The sequence below is a fragment of the Drosophila grimshawi genome, unplaced genomic scaffold (assembly GCF_018153295.1).
Source record: "Drosophila grimshawi isolate 15287-2541.00 unplaced genomic scaffold, ASM1815329v1 contig_848, whole genome shotgun sequence".
NCBI classification, from domain to species: Eukaryota; Metazoa; Arthropoda; class Insecta; order Diptera; family Drosophilidae; genus Drosophila; species Drosophila grimshawi.
This window is the reverse complement of record NW_025063692.1, coordinates 12,203,473-12,225,000: the sequence shown is the minus strand read 5'-3', so window position 1 is coordinate 12,225,000 and position 21,528 is coordinate 12,203,473. Positions and strand designations below refer to the sequence as shown.

Genomic DNA, 21,528 nt, shown 5'->3' with positions numbered 1-21,528 from the left:
GGGGCAACAGTAACATTTCCAATCGCAATCTAACTCTATTATTAGTCATATTTTGTATACAAATATTGATACATATAAAATGTGGCAGTTCTAGCTCAGACGGATGACATAGCTTCAATCATGTGGATCACAAATGTATTAATATATTTATATATATTTATATATGTAGTATGCAGACATTCAAGTCGTCACAAGCCTTTGCTCGCCCATTTTGCTGGGCAGTTATCAAAAGCAGCCCTGTAAACTGAACACTTTCCCACCACTTGCCCACTGGCAGCCCACTGGCAGCCCACTGGCAGCCCACTGGCAGCCCACTGGCAGCCCACTGGCAGCTCATATATTATTAAGTGAATATAATATTTTCAATCGGTCGATAGCTCATCGATTGCCCGATGCTCGATGGTCGATGCTTGAGGCACAGGAAGTAGGAGACAAGACAGGCGACACATGTTGCATGTCACCTTTAATAATTGGATGTACACAACGAGAAAAACGTTGTTCGAATCGAATATTAAATAGCAAATGTTGTACTTAATATAAAAGGAAAATCTTCCAGCTTATAATTCAAGAAGTTCAATTTTTGATTCACTTTTAATTTGATCAATATTGAGAATGTGAACTGCGTTTCTCATATGAATTGAGCACAAAGTTGTATAATATTTTTCTCCGAGTGAATATGCACCGAGTACAAAACACCCTCCCTCCCCGAACCCTATCAGGATACACGCTCTGTCACGTGCTTATTTACTGTATTTTTTTATTTGTAGTTGTTGCTTTAATATTGTTCCTTTGGCTGCCCCCTTAAGTCAGTGTTGCGCTGCTGTTGTGTTCTGTGGAAACTCGGGGGGGAAAGTCCTGGGGCCTCAGCCAGGGTGCTGGTACTCGTTTGCTAATTGAATAATAAAATACGCTTGCCAATGGAAGCACTTATGCAACTTGTGGCGGTGTTCATAATTTTCATTTGTCCGACTTAATTGAAAGCTTTAATGACAGAAAGTGGAACGGCTAACGGCAAATGAGCAATGAGTAATGGGTGGTTAATATGGGGTGTGTTGAAAAGAGGTGAAGTATGGAGGGGCTGGTGGCAAAGGAAAATGATTTCTGAGATTCGCCGGAAGGACCCTAAGGAGTTTTCATATTGACAGTTACGTGGAAAATGATTTATTCGTGCCTAACACATTTCAATTAAATTGGTAATTTTGAAATGATGTAAGAAAAGCAATAATTCATGAGAAATATGCAATTTACAAATGGAATCCCCAATAAACTCACTCGATAATGAGCACCTAAAACTTAAAGCACCCAATCATAATGAATACCTCATCACTATTTGAGTTGCAAGAAGAAAAAAAAGAAAATAATAATACTGAAATGGATAAGTTACGACGTATGTATATTCAAGCAGAGAAATAATCAATTTCTCATTCCCACATATGGACTCCATCCATATTAAAGGTGCCAGGCGTATTTATAGCTGTGATATTTATTTTTAAATATGTTGTAAAAAAAAAGAAGGGCAACAGATAGGCTTTGATGATAGCCGGGCGCGGTCGAAGCGATTAAGAGGAACGATGAATGAAATGTTTTTTTTTTTCCCTCTTATTTTTTTGTCACCAAATATTAAAAGCACGTTTCACAACGCCCATATAAACATGTGATGTTTTGGGCAAGGGGGGGCAGACGAAGGGTTCCCGCCAATCGATTGCAAAAAAAAGTAATAATAATAATAAAAAAAAAGAAGAAAATGTTTAAAATGAAATTCATGGACGAATTGATTGGTTTTCCAAAATGGAAATATATGTATGTGTGTACATTAAGCGAGTGTTAGATAATGTTGTAGATAAAAACTCCACACACACACACACAAGCCCCAAGGATGGGCCTGGTGCCGCAAGGGGTAACGGCGCGGAAATGTATGTGAATGAATGCAGCTGAGCAATGAGCAATGAGCACTGAGCACTGAGCAATGAGTAAAAGACGACAGAGCTCTGGGCATCTCGACTGATAGCAGGGTACACAGAGAGAAAAGTGTCGAACCACATTGTAAATCGAGTAAGCCAACCCAGATATAAACACCTTTCACTCAATATAAGCACAACAATTCTGAATAAAAACAAACAAACCAAATCAAATTTGAATTTTTTCTTTGAAAACAATGTTTTGTGCAAAGACTTAAGCGTAAAATATTTGTATTTTGTATGTGTAATAAAACCAAAATTGTTGAATAAATTGGAAAATGTATTTGCATTGGGAGCTGAACAAACTTTACTTCACACTGAGAGTTCTCGTAATATTCTCATTTGTCGAAATACTAAAATACCTTCCTAAAACATTATTCGATTTATTTTCTTTTCGTGTAGTATCCTTGGGGGGGTTGGGGGCAGGTGATAGGGATGTATTTTTGAACAGGAATGTGCGAGCCAACACAAAAGGCAGAAATGTCGAAAGGCAGTCGGCTGCCATTGTTATTCACAATTGTTGTTGCTCGTTGTTTGACATATTTTGTAATTGAATTTCCAAAGAGCATTGGAATTGAAAGGCGAATACAGCACAACAGCTGGGGTCGGTCAATCAGTTTTGGGGGTGCCTGGCGGGGCCAGGGGGTGGGGCGGTGGGGTTTTGAGGAGGTGTGTCGCTAGTTTGTTAGCCAGGACTGCATCAAACACAGACAGAGATAAGAGTCAAACAGCGCAGCCTGTTGCTGCTGCTTGCTGCCTGTTGCTCCTGCTGCTGCTGCTGCTGCTGCTGCTGCTGCTGTTGCTGCTGCTGCTGCTGTTGCTTTTGTTCGCATGTTCTGATGACAGAGGAAATGAATTTATTGATACCCTCACAGAAGTGGTCATAATACAATTTCTCACTAAACGTGCAGCATCTGCAAAAGCATTTATATTATGCGAAAATCAACGAATCGCAAGCCTCATCAAGCATTCATCTGCTTGAATAAATGGCATTTATATTTGTTAAGAGACCTTAAACTTTATACAATTTATGGGAGGTATTTGAATTAATATATATCACTGAATTTGTCAGATTAATTAAGGCAAGCAAACCACGAAGACCAAGAAGTCACCTATCTAAACTAGGTCAGCAGTCAGCAGCCAACGCTATGAATTTTATATTAATAGGAAAAGAAGAAAAGGAAAAGGCCAGAAAAAGATGTAATATCCGAGGGAAACATGAGAACCTCAACTCAACTAAGTTTCCAACGTGCCTTAAAAAGCTGCAAATTTTACTTATTTTTTTAAGGTGTTCGCTTCTTATTTTGTTGTTATAATAACAAAAATAACTGAATCAATTCTTGTGTTGTTCCTTTTAAATTGGAACTGATATAATACTTAAAATTGATTTGAGAACCGTGTCAGCTTATATATATATATATATATATATATATATAATGCCTGACTGCCTGGCTTCCTATTTGTCTGTCTGTCAGTCATGGAAGGGTAATTGCATTTCTCTCTCGACAGATTGACAAGGAATGCCAACGTAATTGAATTGTGACCCAATTTATATATATATATATAAATGCGTGTGTGTGTGTGTGTGTGTAGGCATTGGTGCGTATACATTTGTGTGCTCATCCTGTTTAACTCTCTCTCTCTCTCTCTCTCTCGCTCTCTTTCTGTCTGGCTCACCTGCATCCTGTTGCTCGTTGCGCTGATAGCGCTGGCAATGCTGATGCAGGCTGGCAAAATAGATGGCCAGCGCACCGATAGCCGCACCAAGGACTGTAAAGGCTATGGCCAGGACAAGCAGTCGGCGTCGCTGTTGCGCCTCCTTCAGCAGCAGCCAATCGCTGGCAACAGCCGGCGATGTCGTTGTGGACGCCGTCGTCGGCGTTGTCCCTGCTGTGACCACATTCCGTTGCAGGGCGCTGCCAACGGCGCCGCTGCCGTCCGGACTGAGAAATACAACTGTTGGTAATTTATGTTGTTGTTGTTGCTGCTGTTGCTGCTGTTGTTGTTGCTGCTGTTGTTGTTGCTGCTGTTGTTGTTGCTGCTGTTGCTGTTGCTGTTGTTGACCCAGCAGCGGTGAGACTACCGTTGCATTCAGTTCGTCCAGTGCACTCGACTGCAGATACCCATTGTTAAGATTCGTCGTCGTCGTCGTGGTCGTCGTCGCTGGCGGCGGCAAGTTGTCGCTGGTTGATTTGGTGGGCGTGACCAACATATCGTTCTGGCGCTGGCCTTTTATCTCAATGAATTATTGACACGCTGCTTGTGTTTAATCAACCACCTGTGCACGGCTTCACAGTTGTCACTGCGTCGACAGCACTGCAAAAAAAAAAAGCATGATATTAAACGGTCACATTCGCATTATAATATCAATCACATGTCACATGGACACAAGAAAAAACAACAACAGCAAAAAAAAAAACAAACAAAAAATAGATGAAAACGGGGCACGTGGAACTGTGGAAATTCCAACTAATCGTCCAATTTATAACTAAACTATCTATCAACTAACATTGCTTGCAGCTTGAGCAGCATAGCACAACATTTTTCAATACACAGGGCATCTGTTAGTCGAGCATTCATATTACTCATGTCTAATTGACAAGCGGGAAGATAAGGTGCTTGGCTTGTTCGACCAGGGCAATTTTATTCGGGCATGTTGCCTTAATTTAATCGTTAAATCAATTTGAAATAAATTCAATTATTAAACAGCCGGCTGACACTTTGAATAAAAAGGTTTAACGGATTTTTTAAAGGGATTTAAATTACATTCTCGGATTCGAGCAGGAAAACTTGTCTATGGATTTACATGTGTGTGTGTATATATATATATATATATATATATATATATAATATAACTTTAAGCTATTTCGATACGTGAGATTAGAAAACTTTGGGTTTTGAGTGGATCGCCTTTTAAAATTGAATACTTTGCCAATAAGTTAAGCTCTACTTTTCTCAACAAAATAATTAAAATTGGGGAATTTTCTTAAATTATATATAACAAGTAAGATTTTTATTTGTGTAGAGAGCTCAACGTGGTGATATTGCCAATCCAAGTAATACACGTCTTAGATATTCGATTTCTATAGATTTTCTTTTGGCTTACGAGAACTTATGTTCCATAGTCTCGGAGACATACAGACTGACGGCTCGATTTGGCTTTTGATCCTGGCCATATTGTTGATTCTACAATATTCAATATTCACTTTAAGGAAGAGAGATGCTTCCTTCTGTTTGTTACATACTTTTGCACAATTTCATTAGACTCGTTTTACACATCTTCAATTGGATCAGACTATGAAAAGTATTTGAAGAAAAGAAAAATATTCGACGAGAATTGAAGTTTTGTAGAAATTGGAAATTCTTTGAGCGGCATCAATCGCACTATGAATTTGTTAAATTTCAAATCGATGACGATCACCGATGCTGATTTCATCTGCTGTGCTCCTTGTGCTCCAATCATATTTTGATTGGTGAAGTGTCTGTCTGTCCGCCCATCTGTCGATCATGGCCAACAACATGTTTTGTGGTGGGTCAGCAAACGGAGACGCCGCCGATAGAGAGATGCAAAAAGGTGATCAAATTTCAATTTTGTTGTTTCTTTTTTTTTTATAGTATTTAAATTTTAATTGAGATACAGAAGCAGATATTGCAAACAACACAAACATATATTAAAAAAAAAAAAAAAAAAAAAAAAAAAAAAAAAAACTTAAAACTAGTTCTGCGAGAACAGTGAATAAGCGTGGGCCGCATCTGCGCCGCAGCCAGCCAGGGTATATGGAGGCTACTGACTGCACTCAGAAAAAAAGAAAGTCGACTATTCCATATCTGCTCAAGTTCAAGTTAAGCACAAACGTTGCCAATAATGCCTAATAACCCATCCCAAGTATATGAAATATATTCCTTTCATGCAAGTATTCACCAAATATTAAAATGATTGCAAACAGTTCACATTTGAAAGAAGATATATTTCCTTTATAAGAAACTTAATTACTTGAATTTAAAAAATTGAAGATTTAATGCACAAAACTAAATTAAATTGAATCTAGAGTTAAAGTTTATATATTATATTAATACCATAAATGTTTCACACATATTTTAAACTAAAAAAAAAAAACAGACAAAAAATCAAAATGCGGCTTTCAATGAGTATTTTTTGGGTCTCATTTATCCAGCAGCAAAAGTCAATTTTGAAAACAATAATAATTTCAACTTATGGCTAAGAATAATCCAAGTCGAATTGTGCTTGAAATTTAAAGAAAAACAAAAACCAAATGAATTGAATTGAATACCGGTTGTACTTGAATGGAAATTGGAACAGCGTTTTTCTCTGAGTGTGCAAACTGGATGCGTGGAGACTTGGAGGCCGGCTTAGCGCACGCTCAACTGATCTCGTGATGATGATACTCATCTAAATACTAATTGCTCTTTTCGATTATGCAAATCTTAGGCTAATACTTCGGCTTGGCAACACACACAGCAACAACAACAACAATACTTTTTTACAATAGAAAAATAGAAGGAAAAAAAAACAAAATCCCTAAATTAAATTTGCATTGCTTATAACAAGTTGAGCATTTTTTCTGATCATAATTTTTAAATTTAATTGCTTTTTGTTTGAAACTAACTTAACAAATTAATTTATTTTGTTTTTTTGCTTTTGGCTTTTATTTATTTTTTTTGCTACTTTGTATTTTGTTTGATATTTTGCATTTTATTGGTTTTGTTTTTATGTGTTTTTTTTTTTGACATTACTTTTGTTGCTGTTGTCCACTTTATGATTGGTTGTTGTTATTGTTGACAGTTCTTAAATTTTTGTATCAGCGCTTTTTTAAAGCAACAGTTACATTTAGTTGCTTGTGTGTTGTGATGTGTTTGTGTGTGTGTGTTTTGCGCGGGTTAAGGGACGTATCGGTGTGTGTATTTTGTGCTTATTTGTTGTTGTTGTTGTTGTTTTTTTTTGTTTGTCGTGCCGCCAAACCGCGCGAGGCGACTACTCGTTACGAACTGAACGCTGTGAACTGTCCTTAGCTTTTAAGCAAGCAGCGCGGCCGTCGCCATCGCGGCCAGCGACGCCAGCGCACAGCGCTAACGGCAAAAACCGATTTGACAGCACCGGCCGCATAAAAAAGCTCTCTTTACTTTTCCACATTGCCTGTCGCCCCTTGCCTTATAACTTTTCAATTGAGTAAACGCGCAAAGGAAGTGCAGGCAAAGAAAGAAGGACACACACACACACACACACATGCACAATCATTCTGCTCACTTTGGCAGGTGTTGAGAACTATTTGGGCACGTTTCACAACACGCACGCAAAAATGCGGTGCCTCTGGCAGCCTGCCTGACGGCGCTGCGAACACGAAGACAACAAATAGGCAACTACAAAAACAAAATCCAAAAAGAATGCGCCATTTGCTGTGATTTTGCCATTCAATCATTTATCATTGGCATTATTATCGCTCGATCATCATGTCGTCGTCATTTACTAACAATTTTCGTGTTGTCCATTGGCCAAACACAAAAAAATTAATTACCGCCCGCTGGGCGATAAGACCATTATATATATATTTTTTTATATATATATGTATATATATGTGTATATATACATATTTTAGTATTTTTATGTACATGTCTTTCGCCACAGATTAATCATACTCGAAAATTAATATTAGTGCAAGTAGTACTTGAGACGCTTGTGGTCATTTCATATATGATATGATATGTTTTGATTTGACTTGATTGCGTTGATTTCGTTGTTTTCCCATTTCTGGTTTTTGTTTCGGATTTGGACTCCCCAATTGAAAACAATTCAAAATGCACGATATTAGATGCAACAGGTTTATTTGATATATCGATATTGGCCATTTATTTAAATTAGTTTGTAAAAAGAATATATTTGATAACTCCGTTTATTTTTTCCCATTTTATTTTTTCTGTTTTCTTTGCTCGTATTCCAAATGAACGCAATTACTTTTACAATTTTTCAAACGCGTTTGGTTTTGCAATATAGGCAATATTGTATTCTACTTATTCTACTTCTTACTGTAACTGTATGCATTAGTTCTTTATGGCCAAACTGTTTCAAAACTTGGTTAATAAATTGCTTACGGATTGCTAAGGATTCTTACGAGATTTTTAAGCCATGAACTCACGTGTCCAGAACATGTGCTTAGCTTGAGCGGGCAAACCGTGCTTCTAATCCAAACTGCTTATTATTTAAATACGTCTTTAAATGTTTGGCCCTGTGCGTGTGTGTGTGTGTGTTTTATTTTTATCTACGGTCAGCTGCGATAACGGGTCTTATAGAAATTCTGCTGCGAATTCCATAAATAAAACTGTCATTAATCGATCATTGTGCGCTTTAAGCTCCCCATACGGCATAACGGCATTTAAAAAGCTGCCAACCAACAGGTGGCGTGCTAAAATGAAGTAAAGTTTGTTTTTTTTCGGTTGCGTGCGACAGTGCAACAAATCACAAATACAAAGTTCCAAAAAAAAAAAAAATGAATGTGTTTGTTTTAGGGGTGTGGGTGGGGGCAAGAACCGTTAGGTCGGCATTACCTCTGATTAGTTTTTGGCGCAATAAACAGCTGGCACGTGCGGCGGCGCATTTTCCGGCGCCATATGCTAGTCGAACAACAAACGCTTTTCAGGACCTGCAAAGCACTGCAGCAAGGATAACACAATGAGCACAACACAAACAAACAAAAATTTCAATAAAAATATACATAAGATTTTGTCCGTGTTCTACACGATGTAATTTATTTAATTTGTTCACAGTTTAACTAACTATTTATATTGATAAATTATTTGTAACGGGTCCGTCACTTTGGTTGCTCGTTGCGCGACTAAAAAACATATGAATTTTCGTACATGCACAAAGCCAAGTTAAGCAGACGGAATGCCAGGCGTTAAGCCAACGCCGCCAATGTCGACCAAAACTTCCAACTTACGCCCCAGTTAGGGGCCGGCATGGGCGGCCAGCCGCTTCTGAGTTGTGAGCTTTTGACCGCCCCCAAAAAGCTTATTTTGCAAACACCTACATTTCCATACTTATTGACGTGCCCATTGCATTTGTTTGAGAAATGCTGCAAAATAAGAAATATGTTTTGGTTTCTGTTAGCTTTAATTATTTGCATATCTTTCAATAAACCGGTTCGTTTCTTTTTTTTTATTTTTTTCAAATTACTGTCGGTTTCAATTTGGATTTTTGTTCGTTCTCTTTGAACTAACCGTTTTTCAACCAGTATTTTTTTTTTTTGACTTTTAGTCACAGACAGACAATTTGACAGATGTTTTAAGTGCATTTTCACATCGACTAGAAACAGTTATCGACTATTTCCGGAAATTACACTAAGTGTATTTTTGTTATGCACAACGATTGTTTGCTGTTGCAAGCAAACGTAACGGTAAAATTATAAAGTGTCTAAAGTAAATAAATAAGTCGACACATTAAATTCATGCGTATCAAACGAGCGATATTAATCGACAATTTTGCATTTGATTTGAATGGCTAATTCAACGATTAATAAGTATACTCAATTACGGCCGAATCAAATTAAGACAATTAATTATTAACTGAAACTAAAACAAGTAATTGTTTGCAAGTAATTCATATAAAAAATATATTAAAAATTTACCAATTGAAAGCGGCACATATGTAACTTTGCACCTGCAATTAAATTAAAAACAGAATATACACGATTATTAAAATTGATGAAGCTATACTTTAAATGAAACAATCAACATTTCCAGTTAGGAATTCGACTTTATGACTTGAGTCTCAGATAAGAAAGTATCTAGAATTGTCACTCAAGTTAGTTCAATTTAGGATAGCTCAATTTCGAAGTAAAGTCGCTATAATCAGTATCGGTGTCACCTACCATCATTTCAGGTAAACCATAGTTGGGGACGCAGCGCACTGTGCGTAGCACACGAAGGAAATACTCCTGTATTTTACTGCTCGTTCCTTTGTTCCAGTCGGCATGTGCTTTTTGATTGTGATGCGTGTTGATGATCAACGAGAAGCTGCGCACCAGCACAAATAAGTCCGCCACACTACCGGCGTTGCTCATCTGCATCCAGTCAACGAGCTTGACCATTTCGAAGACCTCAGTGATCTGCGATTGGCAAAGATTAATGACTGTTTTTTTTTTGTTGTTGTTTTTTTTTGTAGTGCTGAACTATGATTATCGGTTTTGATTAAGTACGTACAATATCAGTATTGGTATGCTTCCTTGGCACACCCGAGACCTTGACGAATGTGGCCATCAGAATACTCATCGCAATCTGGCAACTGAAGTCATCCTTAATAATGAGCATCGACAGGGTCTGTTGCATTTGAACGACTTTATCCAAACGCTCCATGCTCTTGCCAATTACAAATCTATCACATAGAACAGTGCCAATAAATTCGACGCCATCGGGTGGCAAATCGATGCACAGTTTAGACACAGCGTCCAACAGCTCGGAACGGTAACCCATGCAATCTGTTTCCATTGGCTTATACGACTGCATTAAGATGCCAAGATGATAATGATCGATCAGTTCAACCAGTGTCAACTCGTCTATTCCGGATGTGGCGTCAATAAAACGCTGGAATAGCTGCAAAATAAATGGAACACCTTTATGCATATATCAGAAGTCCGTTCTAAAGCATCATTTTTTGCATATATGAAAAAAAGTGTTCACCTGTGCCGTGCTGAGAGTAGCCAAATCAACTGATTTGAAGGTTGAGCTAGCCAGAAAGCTCTTTAAATCATCCTCTGTGTAGCCCCTTTTTGGTGTCATCTTTACGGGCTGAAGCATTAACTTTATTTTATCCCCCAGTTCTGGATCAATCTCATCAGTGCGGTTGTTGTTGTTATCATTATTCCATATCTTGCTTGATGATTTTCCTGTCGCCTCTTCAACGTGTGAACAATTGATCACTCCTGCTGCTCCCGAAGTTGATGCAACTTTGCTGGCTTGAGTATGATTATGTTGCTGCTCGGACTTTTGAGATTTGGCAGCCTTAGGATTAGCTGGTGGATCGATAGCTCTTGTATTGGATTTTTTCTCGGTTAGGGCTTTATTTGCCATTGACCGAGTCTGAGGGCCTTTTTTTGGTGGCATCTCACTTTTTCTTCTTTTGCTTAACAAAATGCTTATTTCGCTTATTAATTATAGACGTTTTTGCTTAATTTCAGTCCTCCTGTCAAATGCTAAAAGCAACTTGAATTCGAGCAACTCAGCGAGCAATGCTTGATATCGCCGGGAACGACTTATCGAGCATTTCTTTTCAAGCGTTGCCACATAAATGCACTAGTGTGAGTCTGGCAGCACCAGCTCAACACTGCTGGTGTGCGTGTGTGTGTATGCGTGTGTTTTTATATTTTCGGTTTATGAGCATGCCCTAAGTAATTGCAGCTTCCTTTTATAATAATCTTCGTTTGTTTTTGTAGGCTGTTTATTCGTACTGTTTTTGCCGCTGAAAGTGTGTAGTTAGTTTTCCTTCAATGTTTTAAGTTTTTAACTTGTTATTTAGTTGTTTTTAACTTTACTACCCGACAAGTTTTTCCCCTTTCTGGAAAAATGCTTAATTCGTACGTTTTGATAATACCGCTTTTATTAATACTACTGCTACTGCTGCTACAACATCATCTGACAACAGCTGATGCAGTTGCTGCCTGTAACAACGTGGATCGCTCTGACATCGAGCGCCGATTATCCACAAAGACACCATATCGTGCCATTGCCAATTATAATGATTCTTCGCCAAAATACGATGGTATGCCGCTTGTTATTGCCAAAAAAACGTGATTTTACTTTTGAATCTACGCACAGCTGTTTTTGTTTTATTCGCTGCACATGCTCATTCGTCGCATATTTGCTATTTTTATTTTGTTCAAGGTTGCCACCCGACGCGAGTTTGGGCCATAATACGCCATGGAACTCGAAATCCCAGCGAATCAGTTATTTTGCATGCAAAAAGACGACTAACTGAAATCAAGGCACTCCTTTTGAAACAATCGGAACCCAATTTCTGCGCAGACGAACTAAATCAGCTGCGGCACTGGAATTGGGACCACATCGATGCGAATGATGAAAAACTGTTAGTTGCCGAGGGCGAAGATGAATTAATTGAACTCGCCGAACGCATGCAATCGCGCTTTCCCAATCTACTGCCCGATATTTACAATCCAGAATGGTTCTATATGAAATACACCGCCACACAGCGTACGTTGAAAAGCGCTCAGAGTTTTGCAACTGGATTATTTGGACGGCATCGCATACACGCCATTACCTATCCAGAACCATTGCATCGTGATCCAGTTCTAAGGGTAAGTTCCAATACACAACTAGAAGTTCAATTTATATATTTATATAGATATAGATATCATAGTACTTAAGAAACGGGTTGACTCCTAATGAATGAATGTAAATACTCGATTTTTCGATTTTTAAATATGGCGGTTATAAAACGACGCAGTCTGGCAGCCCTATGCATACCAAATCAACGGTGGCCACGAATGAAAGAATAGGCATAATGGAAGAGATAGACGAACAAGCACATAAGCATACACAGCACACACACACACACACGCATATAGTGAAAAAGAGGAATACGAAGTGCCGCAAGTGCGTATTTCGTACTTAAGTCAGCGTGCGTCCTGTCAATTGCTACTCGACGCTATTCATTTCAAAAACAATTGTTTACGTCATTTTTGTTTCTGTGTTCTGTTATTTGTTGATTTGGGCAATTGAAAAACGCAGCAGCGCAACTCGGACAACGCCGTCGCCGTCGCCGTTGTGGTGAAGCTGCAAAATTGTTTGGTTATGTGCAGCAGCAGAAGCAGCAGAATTACCCGTCGTTGTTTTCGTCCTTCTCTTCGCCTACGTTTCAGTCGTTGTTGTTGTTGTTGCTTGTCGTCGTCGTCGATGTGCATGTGCATGCTGCTGTAATTACATAGACAATTTTTGTGGAATTGCAACAACAACAATTGCCAATAAATTTGTAAATATATACAGCATACACCCACACATATATATATATATATATAGTTAAATTTATATACATATATATTGTGATATATACATGTGCATAAGCATTAGCTTAATTTTGGTTTGCAGAAAACGGCAAAAGGATGGCGCTGCAATTGCCAATTTCGACGATTGCCACCAGAGAGCGCAGTAGCAGCAGCACAAGCAGCAGCAGTAACAGCAACAACAACAAGAGCAACAACAATAACAACAACAACAGCAGCAACAACACTGGCAACACCACTGCTGCCAGCAGCAGCAACAAGGTAACCTTGCTGCATGTCGTTGGTGACGAAGATGCACGTAAAATGCCAAACACTGCAGGCGCCACAGCAACAGCACGCAACTCCAAGGAGAAGCAAGTGCAAAAACAACAGCAACAACAACAACAGCAACAACAACAGCAGCAGCAGCAGCAACAACAGCAGCAGCCGCAACAACAGCAGCAGCCGCAACAACAACAGCCTCAACAACAACCTCAGCAGCAGCAGCAGCAACAGCATAAATCACAAACGCCGCTGCGTAAACCATTCCTAACTTATGTAAACCTATCCAACTGTAGCATCATTGAGGACGAAATGTGTCCATTGAGCTTCTCAGCGATGCGGCATCGGGAAGCAATTGTGCAATGGGCCTACCATCGTCACGCGTGGCGCATTCGGGAGCGCATGAAAACGGCCAGTGTTGCGCTCGTCCTCTGCCTGAACATTGGCGTCGATCCGCCCGATGTGGTCAAGATACAGCCATGCTCGAGACTGGAGTGTTGGATCGATCCCAGTTCGGTGTCGGCACCCAAAGCGATGGAGCAAATCGGTAGCAATCTTCAAATGCAATATGAACGGTGGCAGCCGCGTGCACGCTACAAGAAGTGTCACGATCCAACCGTTGAGGATGTAAAGAAATTGTGCACCTCGTTGCGTCGCAATGCGAAAGGTGAACGGATCCTGTTCCACTATAATGGCCATGGGGTGCCCAAGCCGACGGCAAATGGTGAAATCTGGGTATTCAATAAGACCTTCACACAATACATACCGTTGAGCATCTTTGAGCTAATCAATTGGATGGCGGCACCATCGATCTACGTTTATGATTGCTCCAATGCGGGCATCATCATCAACTCGTTTCAGCCCTTCGCCGAGCAGCATGAACACGAACTAGAGAAGGCACTGGCCGCTCAAGCATTGGCCGGTACACAGCTGGCCTCTCAGCTCGTTAGCTATAAGAATTGTATACATTTGGCTGCATGTGCCGCAAATGAGATATTACCAATGAATGCACAACTGCCTGCAGATCTATTCACCAGCTGTTTGACGACACCAATTAATATTGCCCTCAAGTGGTATGCGATGCAGGAAAAACTGGGCATGGTGCCGCGCATCCAAAGCGAATTGATTGACAAGATACCCGGCAAGGTGAACGATCGTCGCACCATGATGGGTGAGCTCAATTGGATATTTACGGCCATTACGGATACGATTGCATGGAATACGCTGCCGCGTGAGCTGTTTCAGCGTCTGTTCCGTCAAGATCTGCTCGTTGCCAGCCTGTTTCGCAATTTCCTGTTGGCGGAACGCATACTGCGTAGTCACGATTGTACACCAGTCTCGTTACCGGCACTTCCACCCTGCCATCGTCATGCCATGTGGAAGGCCTGGGATCTGGTTGTGGATCTGGCGTTGCAACAGCTGCCCGACATTTTGGAACAGCAGGCGGCATATCGTCAATTGCCCTTCTTTGAGCATCAGTTGACCGCGTTTCAGGTGTGGCTGGACAGTGAATCAGAGTCGCGTACACCGCCCGAACAGTTGCCGATTGTGTTGCAGGTGTTGCTCTCCCAGGTGCATCGATTGCGTGCCTTGGAGTTGCTGGCACGCTTCCTGGACTTGGGACCGTGGGCGGTCAATTTGGCATTGGGTGTCGGCATCTTTCCCTATGTGCTGAAATTGTTGCAGAGTTCGACGCGTGAACTGCGCCCCGTATTGGTGTTCATTTGGGCCAAGATACTGGCCGTCGATCCCAGCTGCCAGGTGGATCTGGTCAAGGAGTATAAATACTTTTTGACCGTGCTACAGGACACTAGCGTTAGCAAACAACATCGGACAATGTCCGCCTTTGTGCTCGCCTCCATTGTGCACAATTTCCTGCTCGGCCAGACGAGTGCGCTCCAGGGGCCGTTGCTCTCCATATGCCTGGAGCAGCTGAACGATGGCAGTTGGCTGTTGCGTCAATGGTTGGCCATTTGCCTGGGCATGCTTTGGCAGAATTTCGAGAAGGCACGTTGGTCCGGTGCCCGTGACTTGGCGCACGAGAAGCTCTACGTGCTGCTCCGTGATCCGATACCCGAAGTTCGAGCGGCTGCCGTCTTTGCCCTGGGCACATTCATCAGTTCCGTAACGGATCGCAGCGAGGAGCAGGCGAATAATATTGATCGGATCATTGCCATCACACTGCTGGAAACGGTCGGTGAGGATATGTCACCCCTCGTCCGTCTCGAACTGGCTGCGGCCTTGCAATGGATGGTGTTGCTCTTCGAGTCACAATTCGTCACCGTGTACATGTCGGAGCACATGAACAGTCACACCTCATCGCTAGTCTCCTGCGGCGGTGAGCGGTCCGCGAGCATCACGCACGGCCTGCCGACGCCGCCCCAATCCTCGAATAGCCTGGATCGTGCTCCGCATGTCAGTATGGGTTTTTCCAGTTTCATTTTCAATATGATCAGTGCCAGCGCTGTCAATGTATCCATGGGTGGCAGTGGCGGTAGCAGTAATACAACGAATGCGATACCCTTTCAGTACATCTTCACCAAACTGTGGCAGGGCATCTACAATCTCGGTCAGGATCCGTACCCTCAAGTGGCGGCAAAGGCACAGAAGATCATTGGACATGTACGCGATGCTGCGTTGTGCATGATAACCGCCAAGGAGGCAACAAATGCAACAACCGCTGGCTGCACAGGTGGACGGGATCGGGATCGGGACACCGAACAGAAGCTCAACACCAGCAATTTGGGCAGCTCGAGTGTTAGTCTGCCGCCCAGTCCGAATACACGTTGTAATTATCTTGGCGCTGGTGGTGAATCACCGCCAGTTGGCGGTACACATGCACCGGCCACCGGTGGTGTGGGTGGTGCAGCTGGTGGTGGTGGTGGTGCTGGTTCAGCAGCTGGCTTTGCGCCCGCTTCGGCCAGTCGCTGGGCACTCAAATTGCGGATGTCCGGCGGTGGGGATGCACAGCAGCGTAAATTGCGCACCAGTTCTATGAATGATGAGCCAGACGGTGGTGCTGGTGGTGCAACAGCTATGCCATCAACTGCTCCTGTGGCTGCTGCTGCTGCTGCGGCAGCTGCTTCAGCCACTGGCCAAGCCGATGGTGGCGGCAATCATTCGGCGCGAAGTAGCGGCAGCGAAAACAATCATTATACGGATGCCGCCAACAGTGGCAAGTCAATGCAATTGCAACCGATCTTCCAGACACAGTTCATACCGTGGGCCATCTCATATTTCACACGGCCGGGCAAGCACCGGTACAGCTGCGCCGAAGATGGCAGCGAGGAGGAGGGCCAACAGCGTTGGCCCATCGATCGCCATTCGACGGCGTTGCGCATCCGTGAATTTCGCTATCTGCGCAATAAGCAGGATCGTTCTCAGGCGCTCAACGAAAATCACAAGCAGCGCATCCGGCTGGATGCGTTCAGTTTTGTACGGAAAACCCAATTTACGCCATCGCTGGTGAAACTATTGCCATATGAGCGCCAAATCGCTGTCGCCTACAAGGAGAAGGTGCTCGTCTACGATTTCGTGCGCAATTCGGTGTTCAACTATGTGACGGAGGCGCCACTGCCCGAACTGACCAGCATCAGCAAGAACAAAAGTTGGCCGCATTCACAGTCCTATGCCCGTTTAGCAAGTGCCTCGCAATTTGCGCGCGTCAGCAGCTTTGAGCTGTTGAATGCCCAGGATGTTGGCCTGATGCTCGTTGCCCACGATGATGGCGTCATACGTGTCTGGCAGTCGGCTGGCAGCTCCACAACTGGTACCGCATCCGAATCGCCAATGATGCCAGCGACGACGACAGCGACGCGATTGATTAGCGCCTGGGATGCACTGCCTCGGCACAACTATAGCGGCAACAATTCCTATCTGCAGCGCCTAATAACGGATGCCGGCGGCGTTAGTGGTGTCAGTGGCGTTAGCTGCTCCTCGAACACCAGCCTAACGGGCATTGGTGGCGGTTCAACGGGTGCCGGCTTGGCGGGGGCATCACTTCACTCCGCTGGCATCAGTTCGCTGGCCAGCACAAATATTGTCACCGCCTGGCAGCAGTATAGTCAGCATTTGGTCGTTGGCAGCGATTATTATCGCTATCTACGCATCTGGGATGTGGAGCGAGAGTTGCGACTGAGCGATCTGCATCTGGGACGCAGCGAGACAACGGTGCGCGTCCTGTCGCCGTTTGAGGCAAACATTCGCTGCGATTTGATCGTTGCCGGCTGCACGGACGGCAGTGTGCGTATCTTCGATAAACGGTGTCCACCGCAATCGGCTCGTGTCCATGTCTATCTGGAGCATTCGTCACCTATTCTGCATGCGTGCCTGCGTTCGGAGGGGTCATCTCTCGTCACTGGCTGTACGGCTGGCAAGGTGCGCGTCATTGATATACGTGCCAGTCGCACTGGCGCTGATGGCGGCGGCATCTTACATCAGTGGGACGCCGGTGCAGATATTACAGCGATGGCATGCCATCAGCAGGCGGATGCCGTTGCCTGTGGCAATGCATCGAAAATAAGCATCTATTCGCTAAATGGATGCACACAGAGCATCCTGCGCAACAACGAGGGATTTATGGGCTCGAAAATTGGATATCCCACATGCCTGTCATTTCATCCCTATAAGGTGCAACTGGCTGTGGGCTTTGTGGACAATACGGTTGCTGTCTACAGCCCAACATCAGGTAAATAGTACTGCTAGTAAATCTAGCAGATCCTCCTATGATGAAGTAGGCTTATTGAACGATTAAGTTACACTGTAGGCAAAAATTTGACTTTGTCATTCGATAAGTCATCTTCAACAACGAGTAGCGAAAAGAACACGAGATGTTATCCTGTCTCTTTCGCTCTCTCTCTCTCTCTTTATTTTTGTTGCACTTGTTACAATCGTTGGAGTGTATTATCAAAATCAAGTAACGAGTAGTTCTTATTATTATTTCAACTCACTCGCTGCATCTACTCTCTTGTCACTCGTTAGCGGTATGGCAAGAGCAGCTACAGCGAATGCAGCTGCTACACTCTCTTCCATTTCGCCTCTCTCTCTCTCTCTCTCTCTTAGTAATTCACCTCATTTAACTCGTTGTTCGTTACTTGAAACTCGTTACAGTTTTATAAACTCTGCAATCGCTGGAAAACGGACGTCGATAAGAATCCTGAAACAATGTTTAATGCACGTAGCTTCTATGCGGAGCCAGCGATGCAGTCAGCCGTGGCGCATGTGCGTTCCAGCACACAAATTATGAACCTTACCCCCCAGGATGTTCAGCTCATGTATACCGTGTGCGCATTTGAGACGGCCTGGCAACGCCACAAGCCGCCGTCCGTCTGGTGTCGCTTTTTCAATGTCGCCGCCTTGAGCGCCTTGGAGTTTGCCGAGGATCTCGAATACTACTGGAACGATGGCTACGGCTATGAGTTGACGCATCGCATTGCCTGCCCGGCAATCGCTGACATGTTTGCGGCCATCGAGTGAGTTTCAATTTTAAATACGAATATTAATATTTATTTACCATATAATTCTAGCAACGAACTTCGCTTTCGTCTTTCGGTTTAGGTTACAGATTCGTTCTGGTTTCAGATTAGCTTTACAGTTTGGTTTAGGATTGGTGTCAATGTTGTTGATGAAACATTTCAAATCAAGATTTGCCAAGAGATAATTCTTTGTTCAAGTTTCAAGTCGACTTTCTGATTAGCTTACAGATTTGCTTTGGGTTGAGATTAGGCTCAGGATCAGTTCTGGAGTTGTTGAAATCAAGGCAAGCCATTGTTGTTATTTAAGCAATGAGATCCAAGCTAATATGTGTTATATATGTATATATATAAAGATAATTCCAATAGTTGTTTATCGCACAATCATTTGAAGTGCAGCTTCAAAAAAGATTCTCGGAATTTCTTAAGTTAATACTGGCTAAGCTAATCTAAGCTCAATTGAAAATACTTGATTGTTATTATTGTTTTGTTGCATGTGTGTACAGTACGCCAAGGCCGCGCGCCAATGCCACATTCTATTTTACCCATTCGGGAACGCTGCTCAAGATGCTGGCCCATCTGGGCGTGGCCAGAGATGAGCGGCCGCTGACGCATAAGGATTTTGGAAATGAGCGCCATTGGCGCACAAGTGAAATCGATGCGTTCGCAACCAATTTGGCCTTTGTGCGCTATGAGTGAGTATTCACTGTACCAACACACACACACACACACACATACAAACATGACTAATGCATAATGATTAATTGCAGCTGCATTGCGAAGGATCCACACGTGCTTGTCATGCATCAGGAGCGAGTGGTGCGCCTGCCCGGCTGTCCACAGGATGACGATCTATGTCCGCTGTCAACGCTGCGCCGCAACTATGAGGAGAGTGTCGAACGCTGCGACTTTGAGGCGCTCTGCCAAGTAGCCAAATGAGATGAACAGAGATGGAGACACAGACAGAGAGAGAGAGAGAGAGAGAGCTGGAAAGCTGGGAATTGAAATTGGGTTTTGGAATTGGAATTGTTGCTGCTGCCTGGTGCTGATTGATAATTGATGGTGATAATGATAATGTTGCTGCTGCTCCGCTACCGGAAAAAAACTATGCTGAATTTAACAGGAACCAAAAGGATTCGTCGGAAGTTTTGAAATTTGAATTGATGTCGAGGATAAATCGAGAGAGAGAGAGAGAAAGAGAACGAGAAAAAGAAAGGGAGGAGAAGCTGTATGCTGTAGATGAGTCGAAATGTTGCAAATAGAGATAATGAATAGCGTTAGTTGAAACACTGAAAGTTAAAAGAAAGCCAGCGTAAGGAATTGTATTGTAAAATTAAGAAAGCCCAATTGGCATGTTATCAAATATGTTTGTATTTTGTATGCCTTATAATCAATGTGGACCATCCAAGCCCAAGAGAAACACAAAACAACACTGAATACAGACACTGAGAAGGCACAAAAAAAGCGAGGTGGAGATAAAGATAAGCATAAAGATAAAGTGGAAGAGAGACAGAGAGAGAGCCCGAGAAATAAAAAGAGAGTAAAGCGTGAGCGTGAGCAAGTTTAGATTGTAGCCATGCTGTGAACCCGCAAGTTGTCGATTATGAATATATATCCCATATACCCTATATATATATATATATATATATGTATATATTAACTGTACAATTCGTACTTCTAACCTCTGCTACTTTATAATTTGCCGCTAAGCTGCTATCAATATGTCAATACTATAACTTTATGTTTGCTTCTGTGTAAATTTCATATATATACATATTTATATATATATATATATAAATAATTTTTTTTGGAAGTGTGGTTTTTTTTCCTATACATAGATAAATATATATATATATATAAATCCCAAGAAACCAGCAAATTCCGCATAGCCTTTGTACATACCTATAATATATTTATAAGTGCATATACAAATATATCTTTATATATATATATATATATATGCATATGTATATATATATTTGAGACATTTATAAGTTTCTCATCTTATTTGTAACTACAGATACAACATATTCGTATAGAAACATCGGCTATAATGTACTCGTATATATATCGAATATATGCCTGTATTCATTGCTATCTAAACAACCTCCCAACCCCCACTCCCCATTGCACCCATTGCACCCCCTAATGTTGAGCCTAATAACAGTTAATTAAGGAGAAAATTAGAAGCAATCAATTAATTGGCTTAATCTGTATTTTGTTTGCCCGTTTCATAGATTTAAGGTAAATGTAAGTGATTTTGTTCTCTTTAATTTTCCAAAGTGTAAAAACGAAACAAAGAAAAAAAAATGTAATAATAATAATAAATATGTGTTAAATGATTAAAGTTAATATTATTTATTTTGCATGCGCCGCAGCAATAGCAAAACAAACGCAGAAAACACATTGTAAAACTTGTACGAAAAGACAAAAATGTAGCGAAATGTAAAGCAGCATTAGCGAAAAGTTCGGAAGATACGGAAACTTGAGTATCCTTGCAGAAATAAACAAACAATAATCTGTATTGCTGTCATTCATATTCAGTTTATATGTGAAGAATATATACAAGAAAAAATATATCTGTTTTGAGCCTGAAAAATGTTGTTGTTCAACATTTGCAGCGAGTTTAATGAAGATAGACAGACACATCAATTCTAAACATCAAAGACCATATTGTATATAATTTAACCATATTGAACACACACTGCATGGGTATACAAAAGAAAAACAATAAGAAGTAATATAATTTTGATTCAGAAATACAATCGCATAAATTACAAATAATGCCCCGTCAAGAATGTTAAATGCAGA

At 41.7% G+C, this 21,528-nt stretch overlaps 3 protein-coding genes across 9 annotated transcripts in view; 1 reads left to right on the top strand and 2 right to left on the bottom strand.

The window, feature by feature from the left end:
* Positions 1-8,618, bottom strand: part of LOC6566002 (neprilysin-1) — a 15,044-nt gene extending 6,426 nt beyond the window's left edge. Inside the window, exons 1-2 of one of the 2 annotated variants that reach the window (XM_032739073.1) lie at positions 8,520-8,618; positions 3,636-4,274 (exon numbers count right to left, since the gene is read on the bottom strand). In XM_032739073.1, the coding sequence (XP_032594964.1) occupies positions 3,636-4,170 (535 nt within the window). In that variant the 5' untranslated portion in view covers positions 4,171-4,274; positions 8,520-8,618. Of the gene's footprint in view, positions 1-3,635; positions 4,275-6,713; positions 6,733-8,519 lie in introns of those variants that run through there. The other variant, XM_001992582.2, reaches the window with a different exon arrangement.
* A 69-nt stretch (positions 8,619-8,687) lies between these two features.
* On the bottom strand, positions 8,688-11,382 carry LOC6566001. Of its 2 annotated transcripts, XM_032739078.1 has the most exons (5): positions 10,650-11,382; positions 10,173-10,562; positions 9,842-10,078; positions 9,599-9,630; positions 8,928-9,046 (listed from the first exon to the last, which is right to left on the bottom strand). In XM_032739078.1, the coding sequence occupies exons 1-5, from the start codon at positions 11,070-11,072 to the stop codon at positions 8,998-9,000; spliced, it is 1,131 nt and encodes a 376-aa protein (XP_032594969.1). In that variant the 5' UTR covers positions 11,073-11,382; the 3' UTR covers positions 8,928-8,997. The 2 variants fall into 2 exon arrangements, with proteins under 2 accessions (XP_001992617.2, XP_032594969.1); XM_001992581.2 differs by lacking the exon at positions 9,599-9,630 and having other exon boundaries at positions 8,688-9,046.
* Positions 11,382-21,064, top strand: LOC6566000 (regulatory-associated protein of mTOR). Of its 5 annotated transcripts, XM_001992580.2 has the most exons (5): positions 11,382-11,727; positions 11,850-12,280; positions 18,356-18,717; positions 19,224-19,412; positions 19,488-21,064. In XM_001992580.2, the coding sequence occupies exons 1-5, from the start codon at positions 11,532-11,534 to the stop codon at positions 19,654-19,656; spliced, it is 1,347 nt and encodes a 448-aa protein (XP_001992616.1). In that variant the 5' UTR covers positions 11,382-11,531; the 3' UTR covers positions 19,657-21,064. The 5 variants fall into 5 exon arrangements, 4 of the variants coding, with proteins under 4 accessions (XP_001992616.1, XP_032594962.1, XP_043072238.1 ...); XR_006246891.1 differs by lacking the exons at positions 18,356-18,717; positions 19,224-19,412; positions 19,488-21,064 and adding exons at positions 12,430-12,954; positions 13,071-13,137; XM_032739070.2 differs by lacking the exons at positions 11,382-11,727; positions 11,850-12,280 and adding an exon at positions 17,711-17,933.
* The last annotated feature ends 464 nt before the right edge of the window (positions 21,065-21,528 follow it).